The sequence below is a fragment of the Agelaius phoeniceus genome, chromosome 1 (genome assembly GCF_051311805.1).
Source record: "Agelaius phoeniceus isolate bAgePho1 chromosome 1, bAgePho1.hap1, whole genome shotgun sequence".
NCBI classification, from domain to species: domain Eukaryota; kingdom Metazoa; phylum Chordata; class Aves; order Passeriformes; family Icteridae; genus Agelaius; species Agelaius phoeniceus.
In genome coordinates, this window is record NC_135265.1 from 83,773,114 (window position 1) to 83,789,063 (window position 15,950).

The 15,950-nt window shown below is 40.7% G+C and overlaps 1 protein-coding gene across 1 annotated transcript; it reads left to right on the forward strand.

Moving 5' to 3' along the window:
* Positions 1-1,358: 1,358 nt before the first annotated feature.
* Positions 1,359-14,569, forward strand: C1H7orf57 (chromosome 1 C7orf57 homolog). Its single transcript, XM_077182556.1, has 7 exons — positions 1,359-1,715; positions 2,339-2,518; positions 2,760-2,868; positions 2,997-3,159; positions 9,799-9,899; positions 10,989-11,125; positions 13,200-14,569. The coding sequence occupies exons 2-7, from the start codon at positions 2,353-2,355 to the stop codon at positions 13,262-13,264; spliced, it is 741 nt and encodes a 246-aa protein (XP_077038671.1). The 5' UTR covers positions 1,359-1,715; positions 2,339-2,352; the 3' UTR covers positions 13,265-14,569.
* The last annotated feature ends 1,381 nt before the right edge of the window (positions 14,570-15,950 follow it).

Below are 15,950 nucleotides of genomic sequence, written 5' to 3' on the forward strand. Positions count from 1 at the left end.
TTCTCTAGGTCACCCTGACTTGGCAGGGGTGTTGGACTGGATGATCTTCTGAGGTTCCTTCCAACCCTAAAAATTTTGTGGACTGCCAACCCGTGTGGACCTGGTGCATCCCACAGGATGTTGCAGCCCACCCCACAATGCAATATGATTTCACCCATGGGGTATACCTTGACCTCAGACTGCCTCACGGGGTATCACACCAATCCATGTCTGTGTGTGGGAAGAGATGTGCCGGGGGGCACATATGGGACTGAGGAGGGATGGTCCTCAGGAGGTGGCAGGCAGCATCTGGCACCTCCACATGTAGCACAGAGCCTGGGTGAGCCCTTCAGGGATCTCCTGGTTCCTGAGCTTGCAGCTTGTGCTGCTTCTGGCCTCAGTGTTCCCCTAGCCACCAACTGCTCTGTCCCACTGCCCACCATGTTCCATTTCCACTGTGTTCCTCTGTCCTTCTGTCCCAAATGCTTTCAGATGTCTGGCCTTTCCATCAATCGTTCCACCACCCCTTGGCCCAACAGCCCTGTCTCCTCCAACTTGTTACCTTCCATTTCTCACTGGCCCTCCATCTCCTCCATGGGCCATTGTCTCATCGTATCCCACCATCCCTATATGTTCTCTACCACTCCATTTCCTCTATGTCCCTACACATCCCATAATCTCCATGTCCCACTATCTGTCCATTCTTTCCACATCCCAACATCTTCATGACTCATCATCCCCCCATTCCACCACCTCTCTGGCCCTCCATCTCCTCTATTTCTCACTATATTCTTCATGTTCCATCACCCCGCTATTTTCTTATGTCCCTCCATCCCTCCGCATTCTCCTACAATATCCCATCATCCCACCATCCCACTATGTCCCATCATCCTTCCATGTTCTTCAGGTCCCAGACATGGAAAGATGAAGAAGCAGCATTGGTGGATAAAGTGGCTTGCCAGCTCCAGGAACACAAAGAAAATCTCAAAGCAGGGTATTTCGAGGACCCAAAAGGGTACCAGCAGGCTTTCAGTATATGGACCGGCCAGAAGGCAAAAATGAAATAGTACAGAATGGTAAATGCCATGGAATATAGGATAGATTTTCTCTTCGTTTCAGCTGGGATGGAATTTCTCAGTAGGGGCAAGGTCCGGGGGGGCGTCACAGTGGGAGAGCGTCTTTCCCTCTTTGGGAGAAGGCCTCTTGGCACAGCTCCCGCCGCTTCCCGAGCCGGGAGCGGCCCCCACTCTGCTCTGCGCCCCTGCTGCTGCTGGCGGCGGCGGGCAAGGCGCCCAGCTTCAGCCCGGCAGAAGAAAGGGAAGAGGGAGGGAGGCACCGCAGGCTGTCCCGCTCCGCCCCCGGCGGCTCCGGCTCCGGCTCCGGCTCCGCCCGCCTCTCCCCTTCGGGCTCCGCCGCGCCCGTTTCCCAGGGGTGCGGGTCGCCCCTCGGGGAATCGCCCTCGGCTCTCCGAGCTGCAGGCACGGCGGCAGCGGGGACCCCGGGCAGCGGCAGCGGGACAGCGCCCGGGGACGGACCCGCCCTGAGGCGGCAGCGGGAGCGGGCTGGTGCCTCTGCGTCCTGACCCCGGGGAGCGGCAGCGCTTTGCCTTGTTCTTGGGGTTGAGTTTGGGCACAGCCAGAGCGTGTGTGTGTGTGCCAGAGCTCCTCAGCGAGCTGCTCCTGGAAGCGGGGTCCTTACAGCGACGAACGGCATCAGCTGCGGCTGGAGTCGCGCCGGTAAGTGCCTGTGCATCTGTTGTGGCACAGTACCTAGTACTGGCCTTTTCTTACTTATCTGCCGTTCATTTTCCCATTTAGAAGGATTTGTTTATATTTTCTTTTGCTCACTAGAAGTTGAGAAAGTAATGTATGGAGAAGTAGGGCGTTTGGTGTTGGATTTTTTTTTTTTTTTTTTATTTGGGGATCGGGTTTGGTTTTACAAATAAAGACCTGCTAATGGACAGCTACTGACTTTGCTTTTAGTTAGTGTATGTGAAGGAAAGGAAACCAAAGGCTGAAGTGTTTTCTGCTGTCTCATGTATTTTTCACTGCTTTTGATGTGTCCTTGGAAATAGTTTTCTGAATGAAGAGGCATGATCCTCTTTAAAGGATCCCGTAAAGAGTACTTTACAGGAAAACTTGAATGTTGTCTTAGAACTGAAACAAAAGTGTTTTGCATCTGATTCTCTAGAAATTGCTTGTGCTATATCCCCCAGAATGAGCAAGCCTGGTCTTTTGTCTTCACTATGAAATGTAGCATCTCGTTCATGTTCCGGGTGGGCTCAATTTGTTAAGTTGCCTGAAAAAGGGATGATATCAGTTAACTTTTACCATAAATATTTTCTTTTCCATTATTGCAGGACAGCAATACTCCATGCCACTGAAACAACCAGAGAAGAGCCCACTTCCCTCCCAGATTCTGGGTCTCAGTGATCTTTCGAGAGCTCCCCATGAAGTGCCACTGCCTGGGTGCCACGGGAAGAGGATCAAAGAGACTGATTCAGCCTATGTGAGGCTGGCAAAGCAAGGAGGCCGACCTGGTGAGCATCTGTTTATATCTGCTTCTTTGGTTTTCCTTTGTTTTCTTTGGTTTTGCTTGAGTGCAGTGTAAAGTGCTTGTAGATGCTACAGAAGGATCCTCTGGACTTTTGAAATAAGCTTGTGGAAAAAATGAGGAAATTAATTTACACCTGACAAAACAGCAATCTGAGAACAATGGTAGTGCTTTTGCAACTAGATAAGAAGTCAGAAAAGTACTGGCTTTTGTCTTTTTCTCTCCAGACTTACTGAAGCACTACACTCCTGTGGTAATGAAGTCCCCTCCAGCAGCATATGCTGCACCTGACTGGTTCACACACTGTGCCAATCCTGCAGGGATTGAGAAACCACGGTAAGATTGCTGAGGCCCAACACATCTTGGCCTCCCTCTTCACCTATTAACTGATTTCTGATTGCTTCTGCACTGAAGTGCAGGATTTGTATACCTTGTACAAAGAAGCATTAAATCTTTGCCTGCAGGAGCTGTGTTTCCTCTCTACCAGATTTTATGGTTCACAGAGAGTTTATGGCTGATGACCATCATGGTAAGAGTTATGAGAGAAGAAGAGGGCCTTTTGAGTTTGATATGAAAAGTGTTTGGCAGCGGGAAGCTGAGGACAAAGAAAATGCAGATAAAAAGAAGGTAGGATGGAGAGGTATGCTGTGACGATGCTTTGTTTGTAGAGTTTGTGAAAACATCTCTGTTGCTTCTTACAGGAGGGAAGCTGCAATCCATGTTTCTATATTCCAGAATCAATTTTATATTGCAGTTAGAGAACAAAAAGAAAGCCATGTTTTCTTAAGTGCTGCAGATGTAGTGTGAGAACCAGAAATGCAGTTTCCCATTATATGGTATATATACATCAGTATAAATAAAAAGCAGTAGTTAGTTTCTATCTTATGCTTTATTTCCCCTGCAATTCATTCTTGGTGAAGAGACATCTTGTTTAGTAATCTTGGGTGAGGAAGAAAGAATTTGAGAACAGAAGACTATTCTGACAAAAGAGTTTAATTTAGTTTGAAATGCAAGAGAGTTCCCAGAGATACTGTGTTAGCTGTCTTTGAATGAAAGATGTATCCAAGACAAAGTAAGTATAGAACAAGCTATGCCCCAGACAAACCTTTCTGTATTGACACTGGTGTTTTGTCTTGGAGACCCTTCTGCTATCCTCCCTCTTTCATCCTCCCTGCCCCTGCCCAATTTAGATGCTGAAGCCTTATGTTTTTTAAATATCCTTTGTAAACTCAGTTGCTGCATCTCCCATAGGCCTTTGGGGTATACCTGGAAAGGCATTTGATGTACTTGAACATTAGTACCTCCCTTCTTCAACAGAAGGGTAGATGTTGGGCATTTTAGGAAAAAAAGTCCTCAGCCTTTGCTGAGATGAGTAACTAGTGCAAATTCAGAATGATGTCTTCTGTAAATGGGAACACCTCATTACTGAATAGGCTTGGGAATGTTTACTGGGTCTGTGGCAACAGGCAAACAAGCAACATATGTTTAAACTGTAATTTGCCTGATGCTTGTAGGCAAAGCTTCTTTTTTTTTTCTATCATAGATTTAAGGCACTGAAAATAAAAACTTGACTTGCTGCTGTGCCTCTTAAAGGAATTCAACTAGGACTGAAAGGAAGTGCTGTTCCTCACTGCCTTACTTAAGAACCAATTATGTTCAGTGCCCTAAGAGTCAAACTTAACTTTGATATTAGTAATTCAAACCCATGTGGTGACTTGTAAAGTGAAACTGAGATTCATTTCAGTTTTGGTGGAGTTTGGTTGAGACCCAGTTTCATTCAGTCATGTGCTTTATTTAGGACTAAATACAAAATTAATAAATGTTATATATTCAGCTCAGATTGCAAATATGCTGAGGCCCTCATATATAATTTACACTATTCTCCTGGAAGCTGAAGTTAAGTTTTGCCTAAGGTTCTAAATCTACCAAGTATTTTTCTGTAAGATTAGGTGCCTGGGAAGACAGATTTTGTGTTGGTACGTTTAGCTCTACCTCCACACCACCAACTCTAATTTGGCTGTGCCTCACAGTACACTGAAAAGTGTATCATGTATCTTGAAATGTCACATGGTGCTTCTTTCACAGCTACTTCTTGAATATCCTCTTTTGAGAAGTTTCTATCCCATGCTCTTAGAGTACCGTCCCAAAGAGTCTTCCAAGTGAGACAATGGAACTAACCCTACCAAAGAGTCTCAATTTTAGTTTTTTACCATACAACTTGTATGTTGAAAGGTAAGAATAATGTATTCCAAAACACCACAGGCAAATTTCTAAATTTCTTATTTATTTGACTTCATGATCACACTGCAGCAGCAAACTACCTCAAGTATTTCTGGTAGTATTCAATACATACAAAAACTGAATGTATTGAAAATACTTTTCAGTCCAGTATGACTAAGCAGTTATTCAGAAGAGACATGCATGATGCAACTGTGGAGTTAAATCCCAAAGGGCGCACTTAGGATCAAGTGCAAAACCATTTAACCCCTAAGGGTACCTCTTCTACTTGGTTTGGAAAACATTGCTCCCAAGTGGGCCTTTGCTCTGAAGGTTTAAAGCCTTTATGCTGCTTTGTTCTAAGTATTACAATCTCTGCTGGTCCTTGTGGTTTTTGCTGTGTAGAGGAGGACTGGAGATCCGGGGGACCATTACATGAGAATTTTGCAAATCAGCAAAGAGTGCATGAAGGATTTAGCCTTTGTGCTCATGGCATAGTAATGGACTTGTGGCCCAGGGAGAAGCAGCCCATGGAAATCTCACAAGGCTTAATAAGACCAAGTCCAGGGTCCTGCACCTCTGCTAGGACAACCCCTGTTATCAGCACAGGCTGGAGGATGAACAGATCAGAGCAGCCCTGCCCAGAAGGACTTGGGGGTGCTGTGGGTGAGAGGCTGGACAGGACCCAGCCATGGGCACTCCCAGCCCAGAGAGCCAAACGTGTCCTGGGCTGCATCCAAAGCAGTGTGGGCAGCAGGGACAGGGAGGGGATTCTGCCCCTCTGCTCTGCTCTGGTGAGACCCCACTGCAGTGCTGCATCAGCTCTGGGCATCCCAGCAAAGGGAGAACAGGGAAATGTGGGAGCGAGTCCAGAGGAAGGCACAAAGATGATCAGAGGAATAGAGCAGCTCTCCTACGAAGAAAGGCTGAGAGAATTGGGATTGTTCATCCAAGAGAAGAGAAGGCTTTGGGGTGACCTAGTTATGACTTTCTAGTACCTGAAGGGACCCTGTGAGAAAGATAAAGTGGGACCTTTCACAAGGGCATGTAGTGACAGGACAAAGGAGAATGGATTCGAACTCAAAGAGAGTTGGGTTAGACTAGATGTTAGGAAAAAATTCTTTACTGTGAGAGTGATGAGGCACTGGCACAACTTGCCCAGTGAAATTGTGGATGCCCCATCTCTGGAAGTCTTGAAAGTCAGGCTGGATGGAGCTCTGAGCTACCTGGTCTAGTGAAAGATGTCCCTGTGGCAGGGGAGGTGGAACTTGATGATCTTTAAGGACCCTTTAAGCCAAACCATTCTGTGATTCAATGATCCTTTTGCCTGTGCATCTTATGGCCCAGCTGGGTTGGGTTGAAAAAGCTGTGGCTTTAAGAAGGAGGGAGGCCTGTAGGGGTGAGAGGTCAGTTGGAGGTGTCATCAGAGTTTGCATCAGTATTTGGCAATATCCCTGTGGCACTGGTAAGATTATTCTTTCATCTCTGAAGTCCTCTCTTTCAGGCACTTGTCTGAAATGTCTGTGTATAGATGCATATGTACTTAGGTATGTATGTGCTGTTGCAAAATGGTTGCTCATCTGAGGCCAGGATTTTACCTCAGAGAGAGATTTGAAATTTTGTCCTTGATCACACAGGAGCCAGGATTTAATCTAAAGGCTTTTATCTCTTTTATCTGGCTGCAGGTATCCATTGTTCTTCATATACTAGCCAGATGCAGTACGTATTCTAGGTCATGTTTCTTGAATCCAAGATTAATAAATATGTATTTATAATAAACATAGTAATTTTTAGAGTATATTGTTACCATCTCTTCACAGAGGGAGAAAACACTTTAAACCAAGAACATGTCCTGTGTAGTTTGTTTGTAAAAAAAAAAAAAAATGCCCTTTGCAGTTTGTTTTATGTGGGAAAATTGGTGGCTGTTACTAAATAGAGACTTGTCAAAGGGAAAAAGCCCCCTCAGCTATAATCACTGAAGTGTAGTGGCACAAGAGTCTGCTTTTAATGCTGAATTTGTCCAGCAAAGTAACAAATAGCACCTGAATGAATTGTAGGTGCCCCCCAAAGCCAAATTCTGATCTGTTCCATTGCTACTTTTGTCATTAATTAGTTTACTTGAACAGCGAGGAGGGTTTTGATCCCTGCAGTATAAGCTGGCCTCTCATTTAATGCCGAGAAAGGCAACATTTAAAACAATGCTCTTGCTCACAGCCTTCAAGACTTTTCTCTTTGTCTTTCCTGTCCCCTTTTTCTTGACTTTATTTTGGACAGTTTGAACCTTTTTCTGTCTCTAGTCGAAGTCTCTCTACTTCTACTCTCCCTTTGCCCTTTAATTAACCCTTTAATTACTAGACCTCCTTTCCTTGTGCTTCTGTTTGATGCCAAGAGGGAAATCTCTCTCTCCATCTGCTATTTGTTTATCCTGACTATCGAATTGAGTTGTGTTTCTGTGTTGCCCTGCGTGCCATCCTGCCTTCAGCATGTGACAAATGTCACCTGAGGTTGTTTTTGTCAGTTGAAACTGTAGGTAATTGTGTCCTGGATCTGAAACTTGCAGGTCAAATCTGAAGTGGTCCAGTGATAGAGGGAAGGCAGTGCTAGCATTTCTGCACAATGGGATGGCATTTCTGAAATGTAAAGCACAAGTAGACTGCTTCAACAAGCAGTGTGAACAAACTTGAGAATGCAGTTCTAAGCAGCTAATGTGGTTTTTAACCTCCAGGCTGGACAAAGACCCTCCCTTTCATCTCACATAGCTGTCTCTGATATCACTGCATGCTCTTGCTGATCTCATCTCTCCTCTTTGACAAATGGCCCAGTCTTGTGGGAACTCAGCACATCACTCCGGATATCCAGAGTTACCGAGAGAACCCTTGGGGGTCTCAGAAATCCTGGAATGTTGCCAGGAGTGTTTGGTGGCTTGATTTTGATCCATCTACGGAAGTGACAGCAGTTTGAGGATGTGAGAATCACTTGGGAGTGAAGGGTGCAAAAAAGACACATTTACAGGGTGAAATATAGATTTTAGGGTTTTTGGTACAGGGGGGTTATGGAGACAAGATGGAGGGATCAGGGCGTGTCTCATCCTTCTTCTTTCTTTTTCTTGTCATCCATTTTCTGTGGTGATGTTGGCACTTGGGGATTGGTTCATGGTGAAGGTGCGCTTGCTAAAATGGGTGAAAGGTATTGGGAAATAAAGGTAAATATCATGTAGGTAGATTTTAGTATAAAAAGACACGACCGCCCTGTGGGTGGTCAGAGTGCCTTTGGCTGCCTTGCAGGTCAGACCTCTGTTGGGCAGACAGAAAATTTTGTAGATAAGAAATAATAAACAACCTGAAGATCGAAAAACTGAAGAGTCCAGACTCGTCCTTTGAATCGCGGGCCGCCCAAGAACCACCCTACCCGTGTCGGGGCAGAGACAGACAGCCGGACCCGACACAGTCTGACTCCACTGAAGTCTGAAGGGATTTCAGCACTGACTTTACACGTGTTTGCATTGACATCCTGGCTCAGAATCAGTACAACTGTCTGTCCCAGGTTTCACTTTCTTTGAGATAATAAGAAAACTTACATTCTCTGAAAATTCAGATCTGCTTTTTCTTTGAGGCTTCCTAATTAGTTCATTGATTAGATGTATTCAAAGGCCATTATACTTTTGTTTGCTCTTTCCATACTCACTGTGCACAAGCTCCTTGAGAAGTCCTTGGTGTGTTGACATTTTGGAATCTTCTTACAGAGGTTTTCATGGGTGTTTTGTAGCATCTGCAATCCTAGTGTGACTGCTGTTCATGCATCTAATTTTTGCACTTCATAATTTTTTGCTCTGTTAACTGTATTGCAGTATCTATGTTCACATACTTGGAAAGTATTGTCAGCCTTAATGTACTTGTAAATTTACAGAACAATATATTTCACTTTTAGTTACTCTGTCCTGATTTTTTTGTAAATAACCTGCAAATAACATCTCTTATTCCATGGGGCACTCTCCTGTGTTGCATGTTTAAAAAAGAAAATAGTAAAATAATATGTAGGTTCTAACTCAAAGGATATTTTAGTGTAACACAAAAACTTTGTTAATAAGCTTTGAAAATTCTGTGCTATCTTCAGGACTTCCCCCTTGTCCACTTTTCTTTGTGCAATGATGGAAGCTGTAAGTAGTTTTTCAAGATGTTTTGGTTTTTTTTAACTCAGAATTTCTTAGCAACTATTAGTGAAAAATATCTGGGAGTTGTTAAGGATATTTAATTTCATGCTTTTATTTGAGAGGGAGGTAAGGTGACCCTTTAGTAGCTGTTGATTTTGATCAAAGTTAAAATAAAGAGCTTTGGTATGTGTTGCTCATGTTTCTCCACTATTTATTGGTTTTCCCACTTTCAGTTCTGGAGTGTGTGTTGTCTTTCTCTGGCTTTCTAGGTGTCATGTTTCAGTCTTCTAGTCAACACTGAGTTTCTTTACCTGTCATTGGAAAGATGATAAAAGTAAAATACATTTTTCTGTTGTAGGCTTCCCCCAATATATATGTATTTGTTTGAATATCAAACCTCTTATTAATATACCACAACAGTTTTCTCATTATATCGGATGCTTTATGCTTTTTATTAGAAACAAAAACCGAACAAACTAAAAAAGAAGTAGCAATTAAACCGTGAGTTAATTTCTAGTTTTCCTGACTTTAGTAAGACTGGCCTGTTTTCGTATTCTGCAAACAGAGAAATGGTCCAAGATGAGAAGTTGCTATGGATAAGTTTGAATTTGAAGCCTTAATTTAAAGTGTGCCGTGAGGGAAAGGCTTGTGTAGAGGACACTGTGGAGAGAGAAACAGCGAATCTCATGTAGAATAACTAAATAAGAGGCTGCTTTATCGTTTGTTATTTCTAAATAATCCATTACTAGTACTTATGGAAATAATGTAGATAAGACATGGAAATTTGAACACAATTAGGCCTTTAATATCACCCTCACTTTTGAAGGCTATGCTATTGTGTTATCTTCTAATTTTTTTCATAACTCCTTTTTTGTTGAGCCAAGATTTCTCTAACACAGGTAAAGCTTCCACCTATAAGCCCTAAATATCCAAGCAGAATGCCAACTGTTTCTACAAACCAGGAATTTAGTGGAGAAAATAAGCTTTCCTTCCCACCCATGTAAGTAGTGCATTTATGAAAATCATTGAACACCTAAGCCTGCAACTATTCATGTGTACAAGTAAAATTGTTTCTTGTGAAAATGCAGGAATTAGCAGATATGTGTATGGTCCTTGTGGATCTTTATTGCTGTTAAATTTGTTATCATATGTGATGCTAAAATAATTTTAAAAATGTCTAAAGCAACTAAAATAACAGTACTTTAACTCATATTAGAAAATTATTCAATATAACTTTGTGTTAAGAAAACTAAACAGAGTGGCATATCTTCATGTAGCAGAATTTTTTGTTATTCTAGACTGGGTTTTTTCTTAATACCAGTGAACAGGTGAAAATGATAATCTACATTGTTCTGTTAGTGCAGGTTACAGAGAAACAAGTAGGACTGACACTTTAAGGAAAGACATAAACTGTAGCCTTTAGAAGCCTTTATAAGCTTTTATACAGAGCAAAAATACTCTGATGCACACCTGAAAGAGGAATTGTAAGCAAATTTTTATGTTATTTGTGATGTGATGTAATCACATCATCAGCTGTGTGCACAGCTGAATTGTTTCAGCATATTTTGTCTGAAAAATTTATTGCTCAGTCATCAGTAGTTCTAGTATGTTTTAGAACTATTTTAATGCTACCAAATAAGTAATTAAACTGTCAAATGAATTTAAGAAAAAATTTGTAACATAATTTCACTTTTGTGCACCACAGAATGAGTACTGTCAGTCTTTTTCACTTACATATTATTTTGCACTTTTTGTCTTTAAGACCAGAACTGTGTAAGTATTATAAATGTGAAATTCCAATGAAACAGATGTCTCTTCTCATGTAAATTTGCACAATACTAAATCAGGCATAGTTCTGTGCTTTTGTTCATTTTTAGTTTTTCTTCTTAGATGATTACATGTAGAATATATGTTTTGTTATTTATAAATAAATTATAAGGCTAGAAATGGTTATATTTTAAAATTGATATTATAATTACAAATAAATTCTAATATAAGGCCTTTTCTGTACAAAATATGATTTTTCCATGTAGCCCCCATTTCTGTTTACTTTTGCTTTTGTTTTCCTTTACTATATTTGTATTTACAGGCCTGCTCAGAGAAAAAGTGAAGCAGTAAATTTTAGCAAATTAATAAGCAGTGGTTATGGGACTGACTGGTTGCAGCAGTCTACTGGATGGGCAAAAAAGATTGAAGAAACATCAGAAAATAGTGAGCACTCTGAAGGTAATGTTATTGCAAGCTGTTTCTTTTAAAATGAGCTGAGCTCTCAAGGTAACAGCAGAGGGCAGCCTCAGTATTTGTGTGGCTCTCTGAATATGGTGAGACACACTGAATTGTTGTGCTTAGTTTACAATACCCTATAACCAGCTAAAGAAAGGAGTGCTCCTGTTTGTAGTTAGTGAAGGCAGGCGCTTTCATGGACTTTTTTCATCTCTACAATTGCAGTATGCTCTGTTCCAATCCAGGGGCTTCTGTGTTCTGATCCAGGGGCTTCTCTGTGGTGTGTTTCCATAAAATGCTGCAGAGACACAGCTATCCTGCCTAAATTTAAGCAGACTGTAAAATATTTGTTGCCTTGTTGGTATGAATATTCTTTTGCTCCTAATATTTTTCCGAAAACTTCTGTCACAAGTGTCATTGATACTCATGTTTAAGAAGTAGAGCACTGCTTGTAGAAATTTGTCAAAATAAATATATGCCCATTGTTGAAGGCAGTGGAATTTCAGCAGTTTAAGAGAAAAAAGTTATCCAGTGTCATGCTTTCAAACCTTACTTTATCATTCACAGTAGTAATAGCTACGAAATACTTCATTTGAAAACAAATATAAAGGTTAAAGGGTGGGAAAATTTCTCTTCTGTCAAAGACCTTTTGCTTTGGTAACCATGCTGGCTCTATCAGTTTTCTATAGCAATGTTTGGAAATGCTATTGGACCTCCCATTCCCTGCACTGGATTTTTTTTTTTTAAATTTGTGTCAGGGAATCCTTTTGTATCCCTTGGCCTTGATATGTTAATGTATGAAAGTCTTAGAGGCCAGGTATTTTAATTTTTCTGACACTTCAGCTCTGTCTGAATTAATTTTTTTGTCTTCCATTAATGTATCTACAGTGTATTTTTTTTAAATTTTTTTTTGTGTGTGTGCAAAACCTCTTCCTCCAGGTAAGTATCAGGAGAAAACAGAGAACTAGAAGTTGTGTGGTTTTGTTCAGAAGAAAAAATGTCATAAAACTGAGGGATGAAGCCAGATCTCGGTCTGGATCTGAAGGAGAATGGTTAACGTTAGAAGCCACTTTTCAAGTTAACTTAAGTATCCAAACTCTGATCATGCAGAGGACGTTGCTTTGAGAGGTTCAGTGACCCAACATGTCAACCATGAAGCCTAAAAGTGCTCTTCCTCATCATAAAAGAAAACCTTGAATATTCTTCTTTGTTTTCAGGTTCTATTCAACTGTCTTGTTTGCTGACATTTTTCTTTCCCATTACTCTGAGTGAAATTAAAGGGGATTTCAAAATCTCAATTTCCTTAATTTGGTAATAGTTGATTTCTTTAATATGTGTGCCTCTAACGAGACATCTGAGATACAAAGAAAACTTGAAAATTTTTTGGAGTAAGCATGAAATTGGTTTGGTTATACCACTTAGGCAAAAGGGAAGAAAAATATGGGTACACTATAAAGGCTTCTGAAAAGTCAGTGTGCTGCATAGGTTGACATATAGATACATCTAATTTTTGAGTTGCTTTTATTTTTCATTTTTTTCAATAGTGTGATACCTGCTTTAATTCTATTGCCTTTGTTTGCAATCATAGCTACTCCAATTGAGATTGGTTCTGTATCGCAGTGTAAAAAGAGATTGCTTTTAATGCTCTTAACAATATGGTTTCATCCAGATGTGTGTCTTCCTTCAGTTTTGACCTTGTCCTTTTGATTAAGTGCTTTTACTTTTTTTCCCACTTGTGTACTTTTTTCTGTTCATCCAAAGCAATTGGCAGCATGAGCACCTTGCAGCTCCCTTTTGAGATGGAGCTTTCTCTGTTCTTACTTGCACAGAATAAGCCCTAGACACATCAGGAAGGAGATACAATCCATTCCATATGTAAATCTATAATCTCTTTGTTTTGGGGTAGGTACAGATTTGCAAATTTCTTAGGTAGCTTGTTTATCTTGTTAATTCAAAATTAAAAGTAGTGGAATTTATGTGTATTTTGACATGAGGAAGAAACCAAAAATTTTAGATGACCTTTTATTATTGTGGTTGAAATTATTCTGTGAAATTTAATATTTTTTTCCTTTCGCAGATTCAGAAGGCTCTGAATCACCACCTGCAAGCAATGAGTTAAAAGCCACCGTTTCAGGGATATAACAAGTAACTTGAAAGATTCTTGGGGAAACTAAAGCTTTATATTGCTTATATAGCCCACTATTTACATGTTGGCTAGATTATTTTTGTAACTTAACGCATCCCTGATTGAGATGTTTTCGAGATGGATGAACTTCGTTGGGCATGATTGCAGCAGATTTTGAAGAACAGACAACAGCTGTCAGTGCTTACTCGTAGACCTTTTCTTAATATAATTAACAAAGCTGAGCTGAGGTTTTCCCCTGCACAAGACTCCTGCTGCTTTGCTGTTCTCAAAGAGGATTACCATATTGCTGCTGACTTGACTAGACACAGGCATGCTATTGATGTGCTCAAATCAACAAGTTTCTTTAGTTAAGCACAGCTGTACTCATGAATTATGCCACAAAGAAAGGTGAAGGGAACCTGTATGGTATGGGATGAAATGTAGCTAGAAAGAACTGAACTGGTATGGATACTTGCAGTAAAAAAGTCAAACCTTCAGAAAAGAGTGCTTCTTCATCCCAAAAGCTCATTTACTTTGAACAGACAAGAACTAGTTGATCAGTCATAGTGTTCAGCCACATAATTAAAGATCTGGTGGCATTTCCTGGTATAGTCTCATTGTATAGAAGCTGAATCATTGCTTAACAGTTCTATGGACTCAGCTATCTATGATGTCAGCACTTTCAGCTGTTAGATAAAAAAATTATCTATCCTGAAGTCTTGACTGCAGCAAAAATATTATATGCTAGATCACTGTTTATTCGCACCAGCAGAAGTTTGTACTTTGAAATAGCAATGTATAAATGTTGTACTTTAATATTTTGAAAAAGTTAAGATACACTGATATTCCAACACTTGCTATTTTATCTACTTGGATTAGGATATATCCCTGAAATCTAATTAATAATTAAATATTGATTATAAAGTCCACTAGAAAGTGGGTGCAATTTCATTACCATGTTTTTTGCTAATACCATGAAAAACAAACTCTCAATTTTTATAATTTCCTCTTCAGATTTCATTCAGTACATTTTACACCTTTCAATCCAAGTCCTGAAGGTTCTAAAATGTACTAATAAATATAGATTTCTTTGAACAGAATGTTTAGAGTATTTGGTTTAATACTGCTCCTTTAGAACCTTGATGCAAAAATTGATTTGAAATAGGTAAACCATTGCTAATCTGAACCCTCAAAATTTTCAGCAAACTGTAGAAATTTTGCTGTTGATGTTGTTAGACCTAGCACCTGAGTCCATCTTTGCTATCCATTATTTTGAACAATTCAACTAAATTGTATTTAAAAAAATAAAAGGCTAAGACATATGCAAATTCTTAAATGTACAGTTATTGTCTGCTCAGCAAATTTTTCTAAATATAAAAAAAGCTTACATCAAGCTGTAACTTTAGTTGTGTGTGAGATTACTTACCTTGTATCTGTTTTCACTTACAATTTGTGTTGTGAATTATGTCCAGATACATTAATTTTGCAGTGAAAGCAGAGCTTTTGAGGAAGTCCAGTTTTCTAGGCTACCCTTATCAGGGGATGCCAGAGTTGGAGCTCATAGCATTAAAACCTGACCAGTTGTGGTGTGTTGACCTTGGCTGGACACCAGGTGCCTGCCAAGCCTCTCTATCACTCCCCTTTCCAGCCTGACAGGGGAGAGAAAATAAGGTGGAACAGAACTCGTAGGAGTGACTCCAGTAAAGGGCAACAAAAGAGCTGGTGAAGGTTTGAGAAAGTAAGTCCAGTGAGGATCAGCTGAGGGAGCTGGGGTTGTTTAGGCTGCAGAAAAGGAGCCTCAGGGGTAACCTGACCACCAAGTGCCTAAAAGGAGTTTGTAGCCAGGTGGATGTAGGTTTCTCCCAGTCAACTGCTGACAAAATGAGAGGAAACAGCCGGGGGAGATTGAGCTTGGACACCAGGGAGAATTTCTTCACTGAAAGGAGGGTGTTAAGCATTGGAATGGGCTGTCCAGGGAAGTGGTGGAGTCACTATCCTTGGAAATGTTCAAGAAGCAGCCATATATGACAGTGCTAGGTGGTGCTCAGCTGAAGGTTGGACTTGATGATCATGGTGGTCTTTTCCAATTTAAATGATGGTCATTAATGTGTATTCAGCTTTCCTTAGTCAAGCCAAGGAGAGGTTTGAAATGCACTGTTGATCAACTGAATCTGAATGGATCACAGTTTGAATACTGCAAGGTAGAGTATTAACAGCCTGAGATTTCTCTTCACAAGAACAGGAGGATGATTCTGGAATCTGTGCATTCAGAATAACAGAGAGCTGCTCCAGACACATAACCTGCCTGTTCTCCAAGGGACATGAAGTCAAAGCGGTGTAACAAATCGAAAAGCTCCAGCTGAACCCAAGGGTGGAAGTGTGCTGCTTGAATTCACCTTATCTCAGTAATCTCGTTGTTCTATTTGCTTCTCAGTCAATGCAGTCATGCAGCTGGCAGTTTTCAAAGTCATCAGCAGTTCCATGTAAAAGTGGTGGAAGCTTCTGGTTTTCCATTTCTGTTTTCAGAGAACTGCCAAAGTCAAAAGCTGGCTATTTATTACAAAATCTTGCCTTATTGTTTTAAATGCTGAAACATTTGTTTCATTGTCTTGTGCTCTATTTCTGCACTGAATGCCTTTAAGTAGTGAGATTTTTTCTTTTTTTTTTGAATACTGATTGCTTTGCAAGCCCAAAGATAAAACA